This window comes from Solea solea, chromosome 8 (genome assembly GCF_958295425.1).
Source record: "Solea solea chromosome 8, fSolSol10.1, whole genome shotgun sequence".
Classification (NCBI taxonomy): domain Eukaryota; kingdom Metazoa; phylum Chordata; class Actinopteri; order Pleuronectiformes; family Soleidae; genus Solea; species Solea solea.
Genome location: NC_081141.1, coordinates 13,983,149 through 14,008,657, shown reverse-complemented (window position 1 = coordinate 14,008,657; position 25,509 = coordinate 13,983,149). Strand labels below are relative to the sequence as shown.

General features: G+C 40.2%; 1 protein-coding gene across 1 annotated transcript in view; it reads right to left on the bottom strand.

Annotated features, from left to right (window-relative positions):
- Positions 1-21,505, bottom strand: part of kcnip3b (Kv channel interacting protein 3b, calsenilin) — a 46,548-nt gene extending 25,043 nt beyond the window's left edge. Inside the window, exons 1-2 of the mRNA XM_058637018.1 lie at positions 21,439-21,505; positions 11,281-11,429 (exon numbers count right to left, since the gene is read on the bottom strand). Of these exons, the coding sequence (XP_058493001.1) occupies positions 11,281-11,286 (6 nt within the window). The 5' untranslated portion in view covers positions 11,287-11,429; positions 21,439-21,505. The remainder of the gene's footprint in view (positions 1-11,280; positions 11,430-21,438) is intronic.
- Between the last annotated feature and the right edge of the window lie 4,004 nt (positions 21,506-25,509).

The following is a 25,509-nucleotide window of genomic DNA, read 5'->3' as shown; positions in this document are numbered from 1 at the left end:
ACTGTATGTTTCACCTTTTGAAGCAGAAGCTCTATACGCAAACACAGAAGAACGACTCTACCCACAAAAACCAAACAAGAACAGCCTAGTAAGTAACATCTTTATCTACAGGAACAGCATCAGCTGACAGGCAACTTGATGCACATCCTCTCTGGTATGTAAAGACTACTGTAGTTTCTTGACGGTACTTTGGAAAGGAGGAGGAGGAGGAAGAGGAAGAGGAGGAGCGTACATGAGTCTTTTGTTGCAATCACTGGAGAACCTCCTATCTGAGAGAACTTTGTCAGTGTGGTCTCTGCCTTCACCACTCTATGACTCTTTCTGCTCAATGTGTCATGTTGTTAGTTCCTGACTTTTATTTTGTTAAAGTTCTTAGTTTCCTGTGTTCCTGTGTACTGTGTCCTGCTTCCTCTGTTTCAGGAGGATGGCTGGTTGGCGGAGCTTCTGAGCCACTCACCTGCAACTCATCTCCTCGTTAACTTCTGCTATTTTGGTTTCTGGATCCATAGTCGCCAGTGCGTCACGTCTACTCCGTGTGATAACGACCCTATTTCAGTGATTCTCCAAGACTCTTACCTCTAGTTTTTTGTTCCTTTGATATTTTTTCTAATTGCCAGTTTTTTTCCCTCTTTTTCCTGCAAGCCGGCCAGCCTCTGCCCCCTTAGTTGTGTTTTGCCTTTGGCTTGATTTTGTTTGGTTTTTGTGAAACCACCATTTGTTCCATTGCTCCTTTTTTACCAAACAATCTGGATTTCTGCCTATTTTGGTTTCAGTCAGTTTATCTTTATAAATTGTCACACAACGTTTTATAATGGGCTTTTTGGACAGCAGCCATTTTGACATGTTTTAGCCGAGGTGATAGTGATCACATGTACAATGGTTCTGTGTGACTGTGAACCAACATGCTCCCTGAAACCAGGGAAGCAAAATGGAACTTTATAATTCATCCTTCAGTCATCATTACACCTATGACTTACAGGTTCAAGTTCTATAAGTAAGTCATTCAATGTAGACAGTGTAACCAGAATATAACCCGAATACGAATATGCTCATGTATATATTATACAACAATAAACTTTGAAAAGGATTACACATAAGACATGTTGTGCTGATAGGAATAATATCCCACTCTCACCACCACAAACCAATTTAATCCCAAATCAATTCCAGGTTTTTGACCAGTGGGAATGTGTTTAAATGGCATTCACTCCCAGGTCAAATGACTTTGCAAAGCATCCAGGTTTTTATCAATATTGGCTTCAACGGGCATTAGTGATCATGCAACACATGGGTGAACATGGACATTTCTGAACATGTCTGCAAATCCTGACTTCATTTCCAGCACAATGTTACAGCAAGCATTCATTTGCCATTCATTAGCATCGGTGTTAGCTATCACTTTGTTCCTGAACTCCAAAGTGTTGTTTTATTCGTTTGTGGCACATTCCACAGAGATTTGAGCAGCAGGGAGGAACAACCTGCGATTCCACTCCTTCAGACATGGAAACGAAGGTGGATGTGAAGGTTTTTTTTATTTTATTTTATCGTATTTCATCCACATGGAACCAGTGTTTTGATTTGAGACCTGAAACAGTATTTTTTGCAAACAGGCCCCAGAGTGGGAAAATCTCTGAATGCCACCCTGGTGTTTTCATGTAGACAAGAACACGTTACATCTTTTTCTTGTGTTTGGAGATTATTTGGCGGTGTTGCCGACTACTCTCAATAAAAAGTAATTAAAGCCAGCCTGAAAGGGTACTAGATATCACAAGATCACTATTTTGAAAGAACAATACAGCTCAGTGATTGTTCCACACACAGTCGGCTGCACTGCCACATCCACAGCTCGTTCTTGTCTGTGCAGTCACAGTGTATCTCTGTGTGTGTGTGTGTGTGTGTGTCTATAGTCAGACTGACTCTCCACCCGCAGTAAATGCAGCTAGATGAAGCTCACTCATGTAGCAGAACTAACTGGACATTTCCTTCTCGGAAAGTATTTAAGATTAGGCCAGAAATTGGCTCGATACGTCGCTTGTCGCTTTAAACGCTGCAAAATATAGCAACAGAGTCATTAAGTTGGCAACACGGTTGTTTGGTCTGTCTGCTTAATGAGAAGTTATTTCCTTTCTTTTATTTACTTTCCTTTCCCCTGGCTCTGTTCATTCTGTGTCTGTGATTGTGTTACAGCGCCTCTTTGTCCTGGCATATGTACTTATTTTCAGCAAATTGGAGAGTTTTGTGTGAATGAAGACATTTCCTCAAATCATGCCGCGTTTACGGGAAACTTTTTCAAGACAAAGACAAAGATTGTTTACGCTTCGTTCTGGTTCCGCGTGGAAGATGGCCTGAAGATGGATCATTTTGACACTGAAGGAGCTGTCTAGATCAGGGATGGTGAGGTACAGGAGTCATGCTCCTCTCTCCCACCACCTCCACTGTGTCAAGGTGCTTAAATGAAATTCACCTCTCTTCCCTAGAGAGGTGAATTTAAAAAAACATGTTTTCAGAGTGGCTCTATAAAAAGTTTCAAAATGAAAAGAGGAGACAAGCAGATGTAGTTTAAACCCAAGATAATTCCACGTTGCATGAGTCTTTTTTTTTTTCATGGACTGCTGGACATGCACACAGGCTTTCCCACAATCATAAATCACAATCACAAGCACGCACACTGCATATACAAAATAAAATACACACACACATACAGTACATTTTCAACTAGTTTTTTTTATCTCCATGCTTGACGCTTCATTTTCCTGGGGCAGCATTTCCCTCTAATGTTTGCAATATCCTGTGACACATACACACACACACACACACACACACACAAACACATGTTCGACATAGTACATGACTTGAGGGGACATTGCATTGACTTACATCAATTTCCTGGAGACTTAATCTAAGCTTAACCATAATTACTGCAGGCCTAACCCTAACCCTAACCTTAAGACATATTTTCACCTTAAAATGTAGTCAATTACATTATGGGGACTTGCTTTTTTGTCCCCACAAGGACAAGTCCCCATAATGTGACTGTGTAAACAGGTTTAGGTCCCTACAACATTAGTAATACCTGGACACACACACACACACACAGACTGGCACAATAACCTGCACTGTTCCTTGTATTTTAAGGTAAAGCTGAATGAATGAAGTCAAGTCATTAAGAGGCAGAAACTATTTTTCAGTCAAAGAGAAGGAACAGTGAATCAATTTCTGGCAAAGGGAGTTTTCCGGGTTGTATTGAAATCAAGCAATTGTAAGAAATAACAGAAACCATGTTTTAGCCTATGGGCTCAAATCAATGTTTGGAAAGTGAAAAAGCATTTTTACTGATGTATTCAAGCATATTTAAACAGATACAAATGACTGCTTGTGATGTAAAAACAACCTTTCAACTTTTAGATTGTTCATTAGGACTTACATAGGACTTTTATTTATGGTAACTTATTCTAAATTATTTTGGATTCACTCCACTACTAAACTTACTTCTTGCACAAGTGGCTTCATACGGAGTACAGAGGGAACTTGAGAGGGAAGACACATTCAGAGATGCTGAAGCATCAAGAATTTACTTTCATTTAAAGCATGAAATAGAAAACGCAGAGACATCGATGAGAAGGCAGTGACAGAGTGATGGAAAAGAGATCTAGATGTTGTCTTATTAGCAAAGAAGAGTGTCCATTTATAAGTTATAGGTTTGTCCTATAACTTATAAATTTGGACCTCACAAAGATATAAATACAAGTACACACACACAGACAAATTCACCTCCTCTTATATCTATTACACATACGACAGCCACCCACACACTAGAGCTGCAACCGTATACAGCTACACTAACAACCTTCAAATACAGCCGAAAAAAACAAACCTAACAAATCCAGGTGCTGAACCGACTGTCTGCTATGACTGTCCAATCACAGCTCAGCGACTGTAGGCAGCACAGCAGGTGTATCATGTCCATGTGGTTTATGTCAGTCATTCTCAGAAACAGCGTCAGGAACCGCAGATGGATGAAGGGACATTTTCTTTGAGTTTTCAAATAATATTGCAGATTTTCTTTTTCATGTTTCTTTAGTTATGTTTTATAGCAGCGGTTTATATTTGCAGTCAAGTTTTATAACCATATATAAGCCATAATAATCTACAATTCAGCAGCCAGAAACGAGGAATGGAAGCTTGTCCCATTTAAAAAAGGCTAAAATTAGTCAAACTATCACCTGTAAAATAAGATAAGATTAGTTTGGACCTGAACTGACCCCTGCTTTATTGAACAAAATCCCAGTGAAAGAACAGGCTGCAGCTAAACCTGTGAAGCGACAAGTAAGTACAAAGTGTGATTTTCCGTTTTCACAAACATTACCATAAAGCACAGAAATAAACGTATCACTTTATCCGATATACAGTATGTGTTGCGCCCTCCTCCTGCGCACCACAGTGGGATGCATTACTTCAAAGAAAAGAGGCCCATCTATCTTGTTAGCACAGTGTTAGTAGGCACAAGACAAGTTTTAATCCCTGCTTTTCCTCTTTCAGCATCTATTTATTTTTCAACAAACATGTATAGGTAAAGCGGGAAGCACATGAGTGATACATTAAAGACTTAAAAACTACAGAAATTCTTCCACCCAGGATTTCCTGCTGAGGAATCCAGTCGTGTGCAACACAGTCTCACATCTCCAACATGCAGAAGGACACTGCAGAGCAACAGGGATTATGTTAAAGACACAATTAACATGGAAGAAATACAGGATACTGTTTCTGACAAAAACGGATGATTACTTAAATTCAGTTCACGACCATGTGTACAGGTAACAGGGGTGAAATGTTTCATTTAAAAACATCTGTCCCATTGGTTACGCATGTCACAGTTCGGGGCCCTTTGTTCATGATGTAACGTCCACACCAACGAGAAAGATGATGAGTCATGCTAGATAGTGACGGAGATATCGTTTGGGACAGACGGATGGATGTAAAACACCAGCAGCAACATTTCCTTCTCCAGTGTGGGAGCATTTTGCTAAAGCAATGGGGGTGTTTATCTTTTAGTCGGTTTCAGTGTTTGCTGTTAGTGTTGCTGGTTTTTTTCTGAGAAGAAAACCTATTCTTTTAAGATTTGGCAGAACCATCTCCTTGCCATAAATATCTTAAACAAAAAAATAATGACTGTACACAAGCACATGTTTTAGCCAACTTATTCTATGATGTGTACTGTGTTACAGATTGGTAGAATTATTAGATTAGAATGTCGTGTGCCACGTCTCAGACAATTTTCTGTCACGACCATCAATAAATTTTTTTCTGATTCAAATTCTAAAGGCACTTCAGAGTAAAGTTGGAGGATCACAGTGTTATAATGAGAAACACGACTGCTCCCTCAAGCAGTTACAGTGACAGTGAGAGAGAGAGAGGGAAAACCTCACATTCAAAGGGAAATTCTTCCAATTCTAAACACAAATATCATTATCACAATGTATTTGTAAAAGGAAATATTGTCTGTGGACATTGTTGTAAAATGTCTTTTATATTAAACCTGCAATAATTGAATTTGTGAAGCATTACATTGACATTTGGTTGCTTATTTAAACATCCAGCAGTTACTGAACAACATCATCAGGAGAGATTCACTATCTGTTCACTCTGATTTTGGTCTCCACCACCACCTGAGGGAATATCTGTCCCTTTAGCTGAAAAATGATCCACTATATTCCCCTGCTGAGCAGGAAGTGTTCAGCATCTGTAAACAGCAGCCTGCTGCTGCAGATTACAGCAGGCAACAGTGAACCAAAAACAGCAAATTTATTGAGCGGAAAGATGAAAAACACTGCCTTTTTTCTTCCTTCTAATTTTGCTTAATCTTTAAGACTTCCATACAAGATTCTAACATAAACAAGCAGCAGATAAACCAACTGGCAAGAATAAAGTTAACAAAAAGGCCTTAAGTAATAGTACTAACACATTAAATGTGTAATTTCACTCTCCCTAACCCTGCTTACAGATAAGGAGGATCTTATTTAACCTTCATTTTGGCTGCAGCAGCAAACAGCTGTTCCTCTGATGAAACACCCTACAGTACAACAACTTGGGGAAGAAAATGGGACAGTTTTCAGCGACAGAGAGGGACATTTCCCTCAGGACGTGGTGGCGAGGAAACCAAAAGGACAGTGACTATAGAAGCAGTGTTAGTCTGGTGCTCACAAACATGACTTGTGATGATGTTTCTCAGTAACAGCTGGACGTATAACTCATCAAACAACTGACATTGGAATATCCAGTGTTGTCAATCTCTGTTTTTTTAAGTTCACCATCAGTATGGGGAAATACTAAACTGTTGACATTGAATTACTGTCTTTTTACTCAAACATTTTAATGAAGTTGCACAACGTTCATATAAAATACTGATTGACAGCAACATTTTTGTTATTCAGGCACTTGCTATAAATAAAGGGACATTGTGGTCTTTGGTTAATAATAAAGGTAATCATTACTCACTTGAAATATGATAGGAGGATGTGAGCTTTGGTCTCTGCTCTTACAGTCCTGCACTCTGTTCACTCATTACAGCCCTGAGTGTATGACCACAGTGTCAGAGAGACAGATTCAACCTTTATGTCTCTGTTTGATTTAAGCAAACAGATCACTCATTACCATTTGTTAAAACAAGTTAAGTCAATTGACAAGAGAACTGGACTCAAGTGAATGGGTCATCTTCTGTTTCAGCTTCCTTCTGTTTGCTGCAGCAGAGCTGTATCTGTCCCTGAGAGATGATGGCAAATATCAACCTCACACTGTACTGCGTGTTGTACTACATACATGACATGCCTGCTGCATCATGTATGTGAGGAGCAGGCTGAAGGTCGAGAGCTGATACTATTTGTGTCTTGACTGCTTCGGCTTAAGCCTCTCAGTATGGCTGTCAGAGCGAATCAGTGCATCTATGGCTGGAAACACCCTGCAAATGGACTGTGTACGCACGTGTGTGTGTGTGTGGGTGTGTGTGTATTTCCTACCTCTTTAGGACCAGTAGTCCTCATGGAGACCATAACCTGGTCCTAAAGAGGCAGAACCTCATTTCTGAGGAACTGGTTAAAGTCAGGGCTAAGATTTGCATTGTGGTTAGGTTAGGGATTAACTGGTTAAGGTTAGGGATAACTCTATGTTTAGGCTGTCCAAATCAATGGGAATCAATGCAGTGTCCTAAGAAGAATAGCTGCTCAAACCTGTGTGTGTACCTGGTATTCCTTGTGTTGTGGGGACCAAAATCTGTTTATACACTCACATTATGGGGACTTGTCTTCCTTATGGGGACAAAAATAAAGCCCCTATAATGTAAATGACTACATTTCAAGGGGAAGACGTGTTTTAAAGTTAGGCTAAGGTCAGTAGTAATTATGGTTAAAGTTAAAGAGTAAGTCTCCAGGAAATGAATGTAAGTCAATGTGATGTCCTCTGAAGTCATGGAAACCAGTGTGTGTATGTGTGTGTATGAGAGTATTGACGTGTGAGCCCTCATGTGGAGAAAGATTTAATACTCTAGGGATTCTCCAAATGCTAGAAGAGTCTTGTTTCGATTATCAGCTCCACCTCCTTTATTTCTCACATGCACACAGACACAGACACACACACACACGGGTCATAGGTCAATTTTGAGGAGTGTATTCCATACCATAGATGTAACCAAAGGCCTTGACAGACATTAACTCATTAAATGATCAATGATTGATATTTTCCAGCCACATTTCTTCACTTCACTGCATTTTTCCCTTAACAGCAAACAATACTGTGCCTCACTCACTCACAACAACATCAATGAAGGTGATTCTATTCACCGGCAGCTATTGTATTACAGTGCAGTGTTTGTCAACAGCAGAAGTTAGATCAGAAGTGTGCGGTGCCCATTCCTGTTCCAACTTCAAAGATACAGTTACCAGACCTGTTCAATTATTTAATGAGTCTAAATCTACCAATCACTCCACCTATTGAACAGGTGGGTCCCCCAGACACTGTATCAGGTGCAGCACAATGCACTCTCTGTAGTGTGTGTGTGTGTGTGTGTGTGTGTTGTCGTCAGAATGTCTGGTGTAGCGTCACTGATCTCTAGGCTGGTTATGTATTCCTGCTTTGATTGACAGGCTGCTCTGTGGAAAACTGCAATTTCAGACTTGAGTCTCGTCAAGGAAATGTGCACTCTACAATACAGCACAGTTTGTGCAGTTGGTTTAGAATAAGGAAAAACAACAACTGTGAACTGCACCAAAATCACCAAAAAAAACAAAACAAACATAGTTTCAAACCAAGCCAAACCATGGAAAACATCCTAACATTCAATCATCCATTATCTGCAGCTTATTTTCTTGCTTAATAGTTTTCTCTACACAATGTTAGACAAGCTGTAAAGAATGCCAGTTCAGTCTCAAGGCTTCAGAACAAGATGATGTGAAGCATGACATTGTACGACAAATGCTGCATAAATAAAGTTGGTTGTTTGAAACTGCGAAGGGTTGAGAAGAGGCCAAGGATTAACCAATTCATATTTGGAGTGGATTCAATGAAGGGGTGAGTATAGGAGTTTATTTTCACTTTTTTTTAAACTTTTTCTTTTGTGACTTTGTCGAGATATAATGCAGAGTACATTAATTAAAGTAAATAAGCATATGCAGAGTGATAACATTTATAAACAGTTTGCATTTAGTCTGGGTCCATGTAATGATTTGGGATTTAGTGTTGTTAGTGGTGTGTGTTCTTGCACCACTTTCTGAATTTATTTTATTTTCAATAGCAAAGAAAAAAAATTGGCCCAGAGAGTTTAAAGCTATTTTTCATAGCCCCTGGGTGGCAACTGCAAGAATAACACAGAAGTCGTGGTCAACATAAATAATACACAAATGTCTCAAACCAAACAAAACAAAACAAAAGAACAGCACTAGTTCCCAGTGGATATATGGTCAGTAATTTTAACATCATTCATCAATGTCACAATTGCAATTGACACCCTCATTTTCACCAAAAGCACCACAAGGGGTTCATAAAGGTTTAGCTTGATATGCACCACCATGTGGTTATGGTGGCTACTATTTTACATCTTTAACTTTGGTCTCTCTTTAAATGGATCATTCAGATGATCCCAGTGTCTTCGCTCTGTGAATACTGTTCATCATTGTGCTTCAAGGTTTACTACAGTTTGTAGTCGCCTCACTCATCACTGTGATTTGTATGCCAAAGCTGAGTGGCCTTCTCTGAGTATATGAAGGCATAGTCTTATTTATGCTCTCTGCTACAAAGAACCAATAGCCTTAATGCATTACATCCTTGTGGCATCCATCACTTGACTGTTCCAGAGTTCGGACTAAATTGAGGAAACAAGCGTTCAGCTTTTACGCCCCCCTCTGTTTGGAATACTTTACAAACTGAACTAAAAATATCTCACTCAAAGCTTTTTGTTCCATCTTAAACGTTAGACAACAGAAACTGGGAGAATGGTCTTGTCTGGGATCTTTGTTAGGGAACCAAAGTGTTTGAGCGTAAATGCACTGATGTGATTTAGCACCTGTGCTGGAATATAATACATGCACAACATGATTAGACTGGCCAGTGTTTGTGCTGCCACTTGAAAAGTTTGAACATTTGTCAACTTCTGCCATAGGCAAGAAAGATCAAATTCAACAAATCTTGATGCTGTCCCATTCAAAGTGAATGAGCTGATGCGTCCACTGCATATATGTGAGTGCAGCTTTATTCTTTTGCAAATACTAACTAAATATCTTTGTGTTTCCAGATATTAATCACACACAACTTCACATTTTATGACATTATGTCATAGGTTATTAATGAGCTTTAGAGCCTGTCGATGAATTGATAATGAACATTATCGCTTATCGCAGCCCGACAAAACCTCACTACTTTGACGCCATTATCATCGAGCACGTGTAACATGAGGAACCAAAGCATTGGAAACTAGAGAAAACACGCGGAGAACACACACCTCCACCAATGCCACTCGGTTTTTCACAGTGTCAATACATTCCTGAATACAGATCCACATCTGGATCACCACCTAAATGTAAACCTTTCTTCCTTAGACCATCACTTACATCTACAGGGAATGTCAGCCACATCATTTTGAGTTAGGCTGCTAACACTCAGACAGACAAACAAACAGCCAAAACCAGCCGTAACCTCCACGACAGAAAGTAATATTAGAAAAAACAAGTCCACATGCCTTTACTGCTTCAGCCCCAAGACCTCTGCTCTCCGTCTTGTCATGTTTGTGATTGATGGACCGATTCCCTGATTGATTCCCTGTGTCAGTGAATGACTGATGATGAGTCTCACTATTCACAGAGAAGCCACTGATGACTTGTATTCCCACCATCCAGAGTCTCATCACTGAGAGCTACAGTATGTTCGCTCATGCAGATGTTTGCCTGCATCCAGAGGTGTATTTGTAGGAAGAGAACATTTGTTCTTGTCTAACACAATCAGAAATATCAATATCACTATCTGTCAGGTCTGGGTTTATCCACAAACACATAGCATGACACTGCTGGATGCTGATGCTGCTTATTTTTCAATTAGGGTTTTCATTTGCTGCTACAGTCATGGGTTTGCCTTGTTTTCTTGCGCACACAGAGGATGAAACTCCACCAGAAACACTGTCTACAGGGTGTTGGATGACACTTTGGACGCAGCTTGAAGCTCAGGACTGGGTGGATGCAGCAGATTCACAAACACCGTCTCTCTCTGTTCTTCCCAGAATTGAGGATTTGGGAAAGAAGATCTAAAACCAGACTACAAAGTCACGCGTAAACTGCTCGCAGCCGCACGAGGTGGTCTCTCCATTCACTGCTCACATGTTCACCACACCAATAATTACACAGATGAGCCACGCACGTGAAAACGCGGACTGGGAGACGTGATGCCAAGTGACACTTGCTGGAAGCATGTGTGCGTGATTTCTGTCGCGCGCTGAAAGCGACGCGTCTCCTCCACAGGCAGCTTGTTCTTTCATCAGTGCGACAATTACATAACTTCACTCCCAAACTCAGCTTTGAGCATATGCGGGAGCAAATTAGCCGACCGGGGTCATAAAGGAATTTCCAAGATGAAGATTAAAACAATACAATTATAAGTAACCTGACACAAACACACATACAGGCTGTTAGTTTCACTTAAACGCCTTTTCTCGTTTGTCACCAAAAGAGAGATCATCCCCGAACCATTGTTTTGTAAAATAAAATATTAATCATGATGATTTCATGTGTTAAATATGTGTCTTACCTGCATGTTTTCCCTGTGTGGTGGTGGTGGTGCTGCTGCTGCTGGAGGATGGAGGATGGATTTGTGCAGAGCGAGTCTTCTCTGCGCGGATCCTCAACCTCACACTGCTCCACTGGATGGATGCGAAGGAATGCGCGCACACACGCGCTCTGTGTGCGTGTGTGTGTGAGAGAGAGAGAGGGGGGAGAGAGAGAGATTAGGACACTGCATTGACTTCCATTTATTTGAAAAGCCACAGTCTAACCACAGTTCTATGTAAAATTATACATTTCCCCCCCCACGTTTGATTTTTGTAGCTTTCGAAAAATCCTTTTATATGTACTTTAGTCAAGGATTGTGTCTGAGGACGTTCTTTCTTGTAAGGGTGTGTCACCATAATTACTCTCTGTAACAATCTGCAGTCTCACCGTTAGATGTCACTCATTCTTACACACTGTACTCTGAACTGTTACTTTAACCAGAGTCTCAGAAATGAAGTTCTGCCTCAGTAGGACCAGGCATTGGTCTCTGTGATGAGGACCACTGATACTGACAGAAAACATACTAAAGACTAAAGAGGTAACAAAAATATGTCTATACACACACATGCACAGGTTTGCACAGCTATTCTTCTTAGGACACTGCATTGACTTCTTGACCTGGGACCCACATGAGTTTTAAGTCTGGTAAGGAGTGGCCAGTAAACAGTTAACATTTACAGTTACACATTACTGTGTGACCATATACAGTATGATTTTCAACAGAAAACTCAAAAGCAAAATTCATCTGTAAATATCAAAAACAAACCAAATGAAAAGGAGGGCCACATGAAATTGATAGAAGGGCTGTATGTGGCCCACGGGCCGCGAGTTTGGCCACCTCTGGCCTAAACAGAGTCTTATCACTGACCTTATCCAAAATCAGGTAATGCCTAACCATCACCTTAACCTAACCACAATTCAAATCTTAGCTCTAACCTTAACCACTTCCCCAGAAATGAGGGTCTGTCTCACTAGCATTTGGTCTCCATGAGGATACTGGCCCTGACAAGGTCAGTATTTATGCCAGAAAACAGTCTTGAAGAGGAAAAATGAATACATAAAATAAAATAAAATAAAACAAAGCATTTGAGACATCATTTCCTTAAATGTAACATTCAAACATAATTTTCGGAACATTCTTAAAAAAAAACAGCACATCAGATTTTACACAGAGAGCGATCAAAGCAACGCTGATGAAGCACCAAACAAAGCTTGATTCTTATGGATTTGTTCACTGCTAATAGGCCTAATTGTTTACTGATGTGTTACATATCAGTAACAAGCTGCCACTACTGAGAATACGTGTTAAGTTACCAGGTTGTAGAGAACCCTGTTGTTCTTCCACCAGCTGTATTTAATTTATTAGAGAGAAGTTTCAAAGGATAGTTTGACCAGTCACGCACTGGTGTTTATCCTCTTCCACAATTACATTTGCTCTGGTTTTTTTTTGCTCCCAAGGATTGATTACATCTCCTGTTTGGCAGTGGAGATACCTTTATTTTAGTTTTTCAATATCCACTGCAAACTGAGTTTCATTTGGGGTTTTGAAGATATCAGTTCGGAATGTGGGAAAGAGCTTTTTACTGTATATTAAACAAAACAGAAGAAGAATCGAAATCGCAAGAGCTGCCTTTGAACATATGGAAAGAAAGATCACAAAGACGATGTGGTCAACACTTCTATACAGGAGAGCAACTTGGACTCGATAACAAAAGCAACTGTGGCCATTCAGAAGAATGCTAAAAAATATCTTCAGCTGAGCACAAAACAAAAGATGAAAAGAAAAAGATCACAGCTAAATACCATCAAAATAAGAGGAGATGATCTCCAGCGATTGCTACTGGAGGGAAAGATAAATGGTAGAAGAGGACGGGGGAGACAAGAACAACGTGGACAGACAACATCAAAGACTGGACAATATGGAAATACAAGGATTGTATCAGAGCAGAGATCCATCATGGCACATGAAGAAAATACAAAGCAACTACTGTACATTATGAAGCTAATAATCATAATATAATAATATTTGAACTAATAAAACAAGCCTGGGATACAGTCCTGAGCAGTATGAACAGACTTAAGTGTGTGGACAATTGGAAACTTCTAAACACTCAGGGAAAGTGTAACTGCTTTCAGACGTGCACTGAGGTGAACTGAGGTGAACTTCCTCCGAGGGCAACTATGTGTGAACGCAAATGTCCAGGGAGGACACTGCGGATATTCTCATACCAGCTCCCTATAATTTAATCTCCAGTTAATGTCTGAGTGAGCTCACATGAAGCAGTGAAGACAGTGGAGCAACCACAGCGACTGAACGGGAGAGTGCCCTGTCTCCTGCTGTCTCCTGCTGTCTCCTGCTGTCTCCTGCTGTCTCCTGCATGCTCACAGGCTGTGGTGAGCGTAACGTAACGTTACATTACGTTAAAAATGATGATGATATGGTTTCTATCGCCATATTAGGCACTTTTTGTTTCCTGTCAGTCCTCTGTGTCACATGTGAACTGCAAACTCCAACATCTGTTCAGACATAAATATCCAGACAACATCCGAGTTCATACTTGTAAACAACTCATGTCTTTTAAATGTTCTGCAGTGTGTCATAAACTTGTATGTAATCGTCTAGACTTGTAAATGCTAAATCCGGCTGAACAATGAATCAAATTTTTACTATATACGCTGCTGGCATCACATAAAGTGTTCATCATCATTATTACTTTAACTGGAGTAAAAGCACTTCAGACAGTGGAACCTCACTGTCATCCTGTGTATAATAACAACAACAGCACCGGAATACGTCAAGGTAACATCTCAAAGAGAGAACTATTCCTTCAGTGTCTCCAACTGTTTCATTCATATTTCCTTCCTTTCATGATCACTGCAGCCAATTAAAGCAAGTCAAGGTAAGGGTGAGCAAGAGAGGCGTGTCTGTGTGTGCATGTGCATGTGCATGTGTGTGCATGTGTCTTGCATTAGATTACAGTATGTGATTGTCGTGAGAGTGATTGGTACAGAAATCCAATTAAAGTCCTGCTGGAGAATCGTGTGTGCTCGGTGAAGAGCTGAATCAATTTGGGCGACCTTGGATCTCTGTGAAGCTGCCCAATGGGGGGAGAGGGAGAGGGAGAGAGAGAGAGAGAGAGGGAGAGAGAGAGAGAGAGAGAGAGAGATAGGGAGAGAGAGAGAGAGAGAGAGAGAGAGAGAGAGAGATCTGCAAGCAATCAAGCCAGGTCAAGCATCTTCACACAGCACACGGATCACATAATGAACCTCTAAGATAATGTAAATAGCCAGCAGAATTAACAGGGAGAGGAAGTGTGTCTTCCTCTGAACCCACCAAAGCTGGAGACACAACACCACATGTTTCTACATGAGCCCGAGGTCATTTTCAGCGAACACGGAGCCTCCAGCAGAAACATTTTTGACATGCCCTTAAAGGAAAACTATGCTGGATGTAGTTACAAGTTGTTGGTATCAGCGGGGAATTATGATCAGAGGCTGGTGACACACTGCAGCGATGCAGCACAAGCGTTCAACAATTTGAGACACTTTGAAGATCATGAAGAGCACAATTTAGGACCTGTGAGAGCAATAAAGTCCCAGAATCACTTTTAAAGTTTTAAAGTTCATTTGCTCACATCCCCAAACCTCGTCTTGCACAGTGTGCACTTAGCTTCAAACTCATTTTTCTGTTGAAATTTTATTCACGTCCACATAGCCATCAATAAGTAAATTGAAAAGTTCAGTGTACATGATGCAACACTAACACTGGGCTGGAATCCAAACTTTACTACATTAACCCTTAGAACACAGAGCATTTAAGTTGATTTTTTTTCCATGACTATGTTAAAACATACAGTTTATACAGAGGCGATAAGAATGTGCAATATAGAGTGATTATATCCTTTTTTCAGCACAACCTATAGACATTTTTTTTCATTTTCACCAACTATTTAAACACAGTTGAGCAAAAAAGTACTAAAAAATTTTTAAAATCTGATTAAATTTGTGAAATTTGGAAATACGTACCCACTACAATTTACCATGGGTGCACCTGCGGCACAGATCCGTGCCATGTGAGCACTAAGGGTTAAGCTACATAAGTTGTTCTGATGGGATATTATACATAATATAATTACAGCACACGGTCAGAAGGAAATGAATGATTGTGCACCAACACAACCAGAGCGTTGAGTATGGAAATAGTATGGAAACTGATTGAAAGCTGATTTTAACAAAGTGGATTCATCCTTGTGTCTCTCACATTATCCTCCGCACTATCTCTGCCTCTTCTTTCTGTGAAAAACTTTCTGTGTTTTCTTCCTTTTCTCTTTTGCTTCAGTCACACAAGCACCAGTACACACACACACACACAAACGACCTCCAGCTTAATCATGCAAACACACCCTGCATTTAATTTCTCTCTTTTATAGTGAGGAATGGACGACGGTCCAACTGACTCCCTTGGAAAAAAAAACACTTAAGGGTGCAAAGGTCAGTTCCACAGGAGCTCACACACACACACACAGAGAAAACAGGATGGCGTTCTGTCCTGAGGGAGATATCAGATGGTTGAGTCGAGCCGTCTGATTTCAGTTTGCCTCACAAAGACGTTCATAAGAGAGATAACATCAGGAGGAGAGACGTTGTGGAATCTTACAGGAAAGACAAATGATGTTGAACAACAATGGAGAACATTTACATTCACACTGACACCATGTGTGTGTAAAGGGATCAAGACCAGGAATCTAACGGTGAGTTTACGTGAAAAGTGGGGAAGAGATACAGCGTTTTCATTTCATTAGCAAACAACTATTTGAGCCAAGCATCTACTGGTTCTTTAAATTTAACTTATGGTCTACAGGTCTCAAGGCTCCCAGGCGAGAATTACTGCAAAATAAAATAATAACAAAACTTCAGTTGCATTGATTGTAAATATGCCAAAAATGAATATACAGTATATCTTCTTAAATGGAAAATCACACAGCAAACAAAGTCATCTATCTTCCGGGAGACAAATAAATCTACAGTCAATGGTAAATTACAAGACACAGAGACGTCTATCGTCTCTCATTCTCACCCAAGATCAACAGACAATCTTTGTAACTAATGTGCGATACATAATGAAGATGCTGTTACACTGTCACATTATTATTATTATTATTTATTTATTTTAAATGATTACTGTTTTCACGTCTCCATGCAAAACATCGCTGCGAGTGATTGCCCCTGTTTGTTCACTAGTCTGTTCCACAGTCTATTATTAATGAACAACATCGTAATCACAAAAGACTGAGGACAGCCGAGTGAAGCCTGACCCTGAATGACTCAGCGGTAGTTCAGCCCCGTGTCTTACATCAGGTCTCCTCAAAGCTCCTTATTTGGTGCTTTTGACCAGGGTGCAGTCTGATATATATATACATACATATATATATATATGATTTATTATTATTTTTAAGGTTTGGCTTGGAATCTCCCTTTAATAACTTTCAACTCTCTCTTTTTTTTTTGCTCTTTTTACTTTTACAACTTAATAAGCAGTGCTAAATTATAATCTTCTCTTATCCTCCTAGTTGATTTGATTTATTTTTAGTTTAATTTGGCGCATTTAAGCACTGAGGCATCCCTTCCATCCCCTATAGGCCTATATGCTCCAACTCTGTCTCTTTCTCTCACACACATACATACATACAAAGATTTATTTATGCCGCACTTTTTCACGTCATTAAGTTTGTTCTCTCTCGTGGAGTTTGTGCTTTTCCTCTCCAGCCTCACTGTGCTGGTATCTGGGACTCCAGATCTGACACGACTACTCTACACTGTGCAGAGTCAAATATTAGCGGATTCCGTCACGGTGAGATTCATTTTCAAAAAGAACAAATCAAACTAATGAATATGCTTAATTATAGTGCGGCTGAATCCATCATTAGTCAGCTTCACAGCAGGGTGACAGTACAGTGTTACTGCATAAGCTTTGAGTCTTCAACACAAAATCAAAACATACAAACCTCACCTTCCTCACCAGCTCCAGCTATACACAGCTCAGTCATCCTAAAGGTCAATCATTTACACATCACATCTGACGATGAACTGAGACAAACACCACTGTATTTTGTATGAATCTGTAGGTCGGTTTTCTCGTAACCAGAGGAGGAAAATGCATATGCTGATTTTTACTATCAAGGCCTTGTTAGGTAAACTACTTATGTATATGTCTAGCCTCTTATCATATCAGTAACTACACCACCATGGACATGAAATCAGCTGTACAACATAAATCCTCTACAGACACGGCCTTCTTTAAACACATTCAAAGGTGTTTTATGGTCCGTCATGAAAAAGAATACAGTAGCAATAATTGTGCAGAAGTCACAACATTTTTTGTTCATAAAAAGGCGCCAAGTGAACTTTGAACTGTGTCGATTTACAAATTTCACAAATTCAATCCGATTTTAAACATTTTTTATTTTAGTTCTTTTTGCTCAGCTGTGTTTATATAGTTGGTGAAAATGAAAAAACTCTTTCATCAGATAGTCTAAAGGTTGTGCTGAAAAAAAGGATATAAGACATTCTTATAGCCTCTGTATTTACTGTACGGTTTAACATAGTCATGGAAAAAAGCAGCCAACATGCTCTGTGTTCTAAGGGGGATCTTGTTGGTATGGCCACTTTATTTTATTATATCTACTTTTTGTACTTTCTTTTAATGACCTCCTTTTAACTTTCATATTCTGTTGGGAGTTTTATATCTGAAACGATCTTGACTAACTATTTGTACGATCTATGCTGCTATCCTGATCAGGACTCCCTGGAAGAAGTGACCTTGTATCTCAGTGGGAACTTCCTGGCAAAATAAAGCAAAATCCATCCATCCATCTTCTACCGCTTTATCCTCCCCATTAGGGTCGCGGTGGGGGGGGGGGGTGGTGCTGTGCCAATCTCAGCTGACATAGGGCGACAGGCGGGGTACACCCTGGACAGATCACCAGTCCATTGCAGGGCCACATAGAGACCAACAACCATCCACTCTCACACTCACACCTACGGTCCATTTAGAGTGTCCAGTTTACATAAACCGCCATATTGCATGTTTTTGGACTGTGACAGGAAAACAGAGAACACACTGGTGTAAACACACACACACACAGGGAGAACATGCCAACTCTGTGCACAAAGGCCCTTGTTCCAAACGGGTCACAAACCCGGGTCTTCATGCTGCAAAGCCAAGAGAGCTCACCACTACACCAACTGTGCAGCCAAATAAATGATTAAAAAAGTTACACATCCCTCGGTTGCATCACATCTGACGATTTATAGTCAGATCAGGTGGAACGGAGAGTTTGCAGTTGTGAATGTTCACGTCATTATGTCTTTTCCACATCAGTACCTGAGAAAGCCACAGTTTCACACACTCCCCCTTTCTGCTACTGTAAAATAATGTGCATGAATATACAATAAAGTACACTGTGCCTGTCACTGCCGCTCACTGTGAAGGAAAAGGTGGTGGTGGTGGAGGCTCGGAGGGGGGGGGGGTTTGATCATCAAAGCACTCACTGTAAAAATCCTGTCTGCTGCAGACAGGGAGGGAGGGAGAACAGATTCCCCAAGAAAGAGCCTCACAGCTGGGATGATACAGTCGGTAATTTGCCTTCACCTTTAAAAGAAACAGAACCCACACACACACACACACACATACAGTATGCACACAGCGACTCGAGAGTAATTCTCTGCTCAGAAGACTTCATGTTTCTATGGAGAAGAAAGTCTATTTTTAGGAGAGATATAAATAGATCTTTCTGTTGCTCTGTTGCTTGCATTTATGTTAGAATATACCCAGCAGCCTTCCCTGCGTCGTCTCGTCTCTGAGGACATGTGAGACATGAACAGTTGACCGGGTGAGGAGCAGTTTGTCTCGGTGACATTAGTGCTGAGGTGTATGGTCTCACTGCATGGTGACACTCAGCCCACGGGGACAAGTCGTAGGACCAGAGTGTAATTGATGAGATGCTGCCACATTCGTCAATACACTTTCTTGCAGTTCTCTGTCTGAGTCAGTGAAAGCACCGGGATGACGATTTATTTCTCTGTACAGAGTGATAGTGTAATATCAAGCCGCACAACAAGATAAACCACGTTGGATTTGCTGTAAACTCCAGACACTTTGGTTTCCTAAAAAGGAAAAAAAGAAAACTAAAGGTCTCGCTGAGCGGACACAAAGGAGCAGAGGGGCACTGGTGACTTATTGTGGAGGAGGGTGAAAAAGGGAGCAACTTTGTATCCGTGGAAACAGTTGCTAAGTAGCAAACTGAGGCTTCCCTGGACAGAGAGGGACAAATATCTGATTGAGGGAAAACTGGAGGGAGGAGAGAAAAATATAGACAAAAATTTGTTGAAGATTTCACTTTCAAAGGTGAGAGAATGAGTGAAAACCTGTGAGGTGGCACTGATATCACTGTCCAGTATAAACCATGAATCATCCTTTTAAGGGCCAGTATTAAGGATCTTTCCCTTTACTGATCAATAATTCCATTATAACCTTTCAGCAAAAGGTAAGTTGAGTGATTTCCCCTGGTCTTCATTTACAGCCTCACAACAACACATGTAGCACAGCGGGGAAGCTTTGTCACGGCTGTTTCCCTCCACCCTCTCCGCATACAAGTCTTTTCTGGTGCTTCAGCACCGGCAAAAGATTCAACGCTGTCTAAATGCAGGTCAGACGAGAAATGCAATAAAACACGTCAACATCAGCAGCGCTTTAGAGACGGAAAGACCGCCTGAGGTCCTCTGTCGTGCATTAAACCAACATGTGTGCTCATCTGAGGACAGACAGACAAGGTCTCACAACTTCATGATCAAATATTCTCCAATGCTCTTGCCTAAGGCTGCTTTCATGTAAAATCTTTTGAAACCCAAAGGGGAGCTTTCAAACAGCAAGATACTTCAAAAAAATACAATTATTATAAAGAATTAAAACAGGATATTTTCTCATTTGAGAAGCTGGAACCATGAAATGTTTTGTAATTGTACGCAAGCATTTAAACCTGCCAACGACTCAAAATCCAAGTTTTAATCCAACTGCTGTGATACCTGCTATTCGAGACATCTGTATCCGACGTGCTTCAGCCGCACACTGTTGTTAGTCGTCCCTAAAAACAAAGAAGAAGCCAAGGAAGCCCCCGAAAACGTCCTGTTTTTAAGTCCTCTCTTAAAAAAAAAAACAGTTTGAGGTGTTGGCTTTTACTGTCTTTTATTTATTTACCGTATTTATCCTTGTGTGTGTACAGCACTTTGGCCAAATGTGTTGTTTTTAAAGTGCTTTATAAATAAGGTTCGATTGGATTGAAGTGAACAATTCTTTACAAAATCTGTTTCATACTATTCATACATTCATTTATTTATTAAAATGTAATTATGTATATTTGTCAAATGTCATATATTGTTGTGTCTATTGTTAACTACAGTATATGTACTACTGGAGAACGAGTACACCGTGCAATAAAGACTTGACTAGATTTGATTCAGCCACACCAATAGACAGTTTGATCTGTCCACTTCAGCACCACGGACAGTGTCGAGCCACAGCCTCGAGTCCAGTTTGCCAAATGAGAATTAGCCAGAAGTAAAAATATAAACAAGACCCACCAGGGGCCGACTCTGTTCACTGCAACTGCTTTAATAAAAGTCTATAGGAAAAAGAGACGCATCGTCACTTGATTTATAACATCAGTAAACATTTTTCTGAGAAGTTCAGGTTTTCTTCCGTAGTAGTTTTGAAAATGATGTTCCCATTTAAAGGAAAACAGACCATAAAACATGCCACATATGGTGTGAGTGGACACCAGTGGGGTTGACCGCTGGTATCTTCCATCAGACACCTGGCTGAAGTTGAAAAACCTCAACATTTAACGTCACTACTGATTGCCACTCGGTTTTGTATCAGCATCTTTTTTATCTTATGCTAAAATTTGCACCCAACAACGTTCAGTTGATGATGTATTTTGATTTATCTACAATATATTTTCACATGGTGGAAACTAATAACAATGTCTTTATCTAGTTTAACTTTAAAAAGAGGACAGTGGAAGGGATTTTTACTCGTGAAACTAGGACATCGACTAACTATATTGATTATTTGTCCCACCTGTACCAATGACGGTCGTGCGTGACGTCACGCTCCGTCTCCCACTTCCTCACCACTTCTTCTCCTTCACTCCTGAGAAACCTGAGTGACAGAAAACAGGGACAAAGACGACAGCTCATTAATATGCTAATCCATGCAGGGGTGACTTCCACACATGCAGCATCGTCAGAAACGCATGTGTGTGAACTGCGAGGCACACAGTAGGAAATCAAAGCACACGGAGGAGAAGGACGAGGGACCGAGTGATATGAATGTTCTGTGGCGAGATGGTTTTGGTTGAGTGCATGAAAAGTAACGCGGTGGCATTGTGGAGAGGGAATCCCCCACATCCTTGCACCTCCAACAACACCACACTGCCTTCACAAATCTTTTTAAGACAAAGATGAGAGTGGTTTGAGTGTGTGCGAGACTGGCATGTCCTTGCCATGTGCTGGCTCCCTCTGTGCTGCCATCAATAATCCATGCGAACTGCTCTGGTGGAGAGAGACAATGGAGCAGCGAGGGCTTATGTAACAGAGTGTCAGGTCTGAGTGCCGGGTAAGGATCAATCCTGCGGGACCTGACAGACTGACAGAAAACCACAGGAACACGCACACTGGAGTGCCCAGTGGAAAGGCCAGGAGACTTTCACCTTTACATCCATGCCACGTGAGAATAGACTGAACGCTTTGACACATTTCAGTCACAACCAGTTTGTTTGGATGCTGATTACAGTGGTGGCACTTTGAAATAGTTATGAGAGACGTCGAGGGATGAGCGAGTCCCAGCCCCCTGTGTCCTGTCTCAGTAAATTTACAGCTCTCGTAGACTCCCACTGCCTCATGGAGAAAGACTGACAGACAGAGTGTTTCATCTGCTTCCCCTTATCTCACTGGCCAAAATCCCCAGCTCCAGAAGGCAATTAAAGAGCAGATCCAGACAGAAGCAAGCAAGAGAGAGAAAGAGAGAGAGACAGTCAGAGAGATGCAGGAATTAGAGCTCAGGTTCACTTAAATACAACAGGCTACAACCAAGCCAAGTATAAGTGCACTGAAAAGGCATTTTAGAAAAAAGGTATTGAGCACAGACTGGAGAAAAGCTGTTAACTATTGTCAGGATAGAAGCATAAAATGAAACAAATATACATTAGGCTGCAAAGATTAAAGGTACAGGAGGCAGGTGTTGTTGTTTTTATGTTATTATTCAATACTTCCATAATAACCCTTAGGTAAATCAAGTGATTTGTGAGAGGAAAAAACACTTAAACACCTCCTCTGAGTGCAGTTTACAGCCTCATAACTTCATTAAAGTGTGACAGGTTTTATCGATGAGATCTCAGTGTAGTGGATTGAGAGAAGCTGGATTTTCCACTAAAACGACTCTGCATACACATTCTACTTCAGGGGTGTCAAAGTCCTTTTACTGTAGTTCAGCGGCCACATCTGATCTCAAGAGGGCCGCACCAGTCAAATAATAAACATTTTGTTTTACATTAAATGAAGTATCTTTTTACAAAACATATTGTGAACAACCTGAAATTTCTGGAGAAAAATAAAGTGCAATTTCAACAATATTATACTTAAGTTAACCGTTTACAGGTATCTGTAACTGAAAAATGGAATGTTTCACGTTATGATTAGATTCCAATCATAAAGTGAAATTTTGTCAATTTCATCCTGGGGGCCGGATTGGACCCACTGGTGGGCCAGTTCTGGCCCGCGGGCTGTACGCTTGACACCCCCGTTCTACACACAATCAATCGACACAAACTTCCCACGATACAAAGGCAACTAAATAAGCAAAGAGTCAAAGACAGTTGCAGAGATGGGGGGATTGCCTCTGGCATCAGGTATGAAACACATGGAGCTCAGGACAGAGAACTGCAGCCCGAAAACAAGAGCATGTCAAATTCAACAAATCAACTATTCCTGCAGCTTTAATCTATTGTGAGTCCATGTAAGAAAAATATTGGAATGGTAAGTTTTTCCAAAACCTCAGAATTATTATTATTTAAATAGCTTTCTTAACAAATTCCCTTAGATAATTCCATTTTAAGAAGGAAGCTGCTCCAGAGAGCATGAGCAGACACAAAACTTGTGTCATGTATTTGCCGTAATATAAACCCCAGCATAAAAATGAAATCCTCTTTTCCTCGTGCCCTTTCAGCAGATGAATTTTGACGTTTCACGGGGGTCTAGGATTATTAAACTGTCAGGCAATCTATTGAAGGTTATAATCTGCTCAGCCAATGCTGTGCAGTCTCTACCTCAGACTGCATTTTATTTTTCTTTATTCAATCAGGACAGTTGAGTGCTGTGACAACAAGTCTGTGATGGAATGGAAAAATAAAATGACTCTTCATATGAAAAAGGGCACGAGATGAAACTGAGAGATGAGCAGACTCTGTTTGTTTGTTTTCCACGACACAGCTGAAGGCAAAACATACATGAAACATTTGCATCATTTATTTATCCTTATTTCATTTGAGTGTGTGCAGGGGGAGACCACACACTCACTGGTGATCAGATTTTGTGGGTTTCATTTTTATACAGATAAGTAAAACAACCATTCATTGTTGACCTCTAATTAACTCCTCTTGGTTGCCAAGCAACCAAGAAATGTTTTGGCACAAACCATCAGACAAACAACATTTTAATTAGTAGGGTTTAGATTTTTGCAGGTAGATTATTTTGAAGCCTCATATTAGTCAGGCTTAACCACTGTTTCTAATGTTAATGATAAACTGAACTGAGGAGCTGATACTAATATACACACACACATGATATATACATATACATATACTGTATATATACACATATACACACGTATACATATATATATATATATACGTATATATGTATGTGTATATACATATAATGTATGTCCATATAGACATACATTATATACACATACATACATATATATACATATATATATATATATATATATACATACATATATATGTATATAATGTATGTCTATATGGACACACAGTTGGTTTCCATGACTTCAGAGGATATTAACCATAACATGTGCTGGCCTAACGCTAACTCTAACCTCATCCTAATCCAGTGTTGTAATGTAACAAAGTACAAATACTTTGTTACATTGCAGTACAAAGTACAAAGTGTACATATCTGTTCTTTACTTTCTTATTTATATTTCTAGCAACTTTTACTTTAACTCCACTACATTTCCTTTAACTATCGTTGTACGTACCTTGTATTACCAAATAAAATCAGAAAAAGAAGAGTTGGCAATGGTCTGTATTTATAGAGCTTTTCTAGTTCTGATGAGCTGCTTTACACTATAGTTTTGCCATTCACACACTGCAACATGGGTTAAGTGTCTTGCTCAAGGACAGATAGACTAGCAGAACCAGGAATTCAACCCACAACCTGCAAGTTGAAAGACAATTCATCCTACCATCCTACAGTAAATGTCATATACTTTAAGACTTTTACATAAGTGATTTTATAAAAAGTGACTCCATCTTCTATCAAAGTCATTTTCTTTACTTCCTTTTTGTCCCCATGTGACGGTGTAAACAGATTTAGGTCCCAACATGAATACTACTTGGGACACACACATAAATGCTGGTTTTGTATTGTTTGTGGGGACACTCATAAACATAATGTATTCCCTAGCCCCTTACACTAACCACTACAACTTAATGCCTAACCCTAAAACCAGGTCTTAATCTTCCAAAAAGTCCATCAAAGTTGTGTGGACCAGCCTACACACACACACACACACACACACACACACACACACACACTTGGTGACAGGTTTAATTGATGAATCTTTGCACCTGAGCTCCTAAACCCCCACTCTAGAACCACTTGTTTTAAAGTGAGTCAGAAAAAGTATGAGAGTACATGTTGCATCCAGTCAGATTAAAGGTTTGTGGAGGATTAAAACAGTCTGACTCCACATTACAGACTGCACTTCACCACAGAAAACAAACAGCTGCAAAAAGATAAGCTTGTATTTCTGGCAGCATTTGAACCAAATCCTCTGTGTAGTCGCTCAAAACAACTCTAGAGTGACAAACAACCTGGTTATATAGTAGAAAAGAAACTGAAATATGAG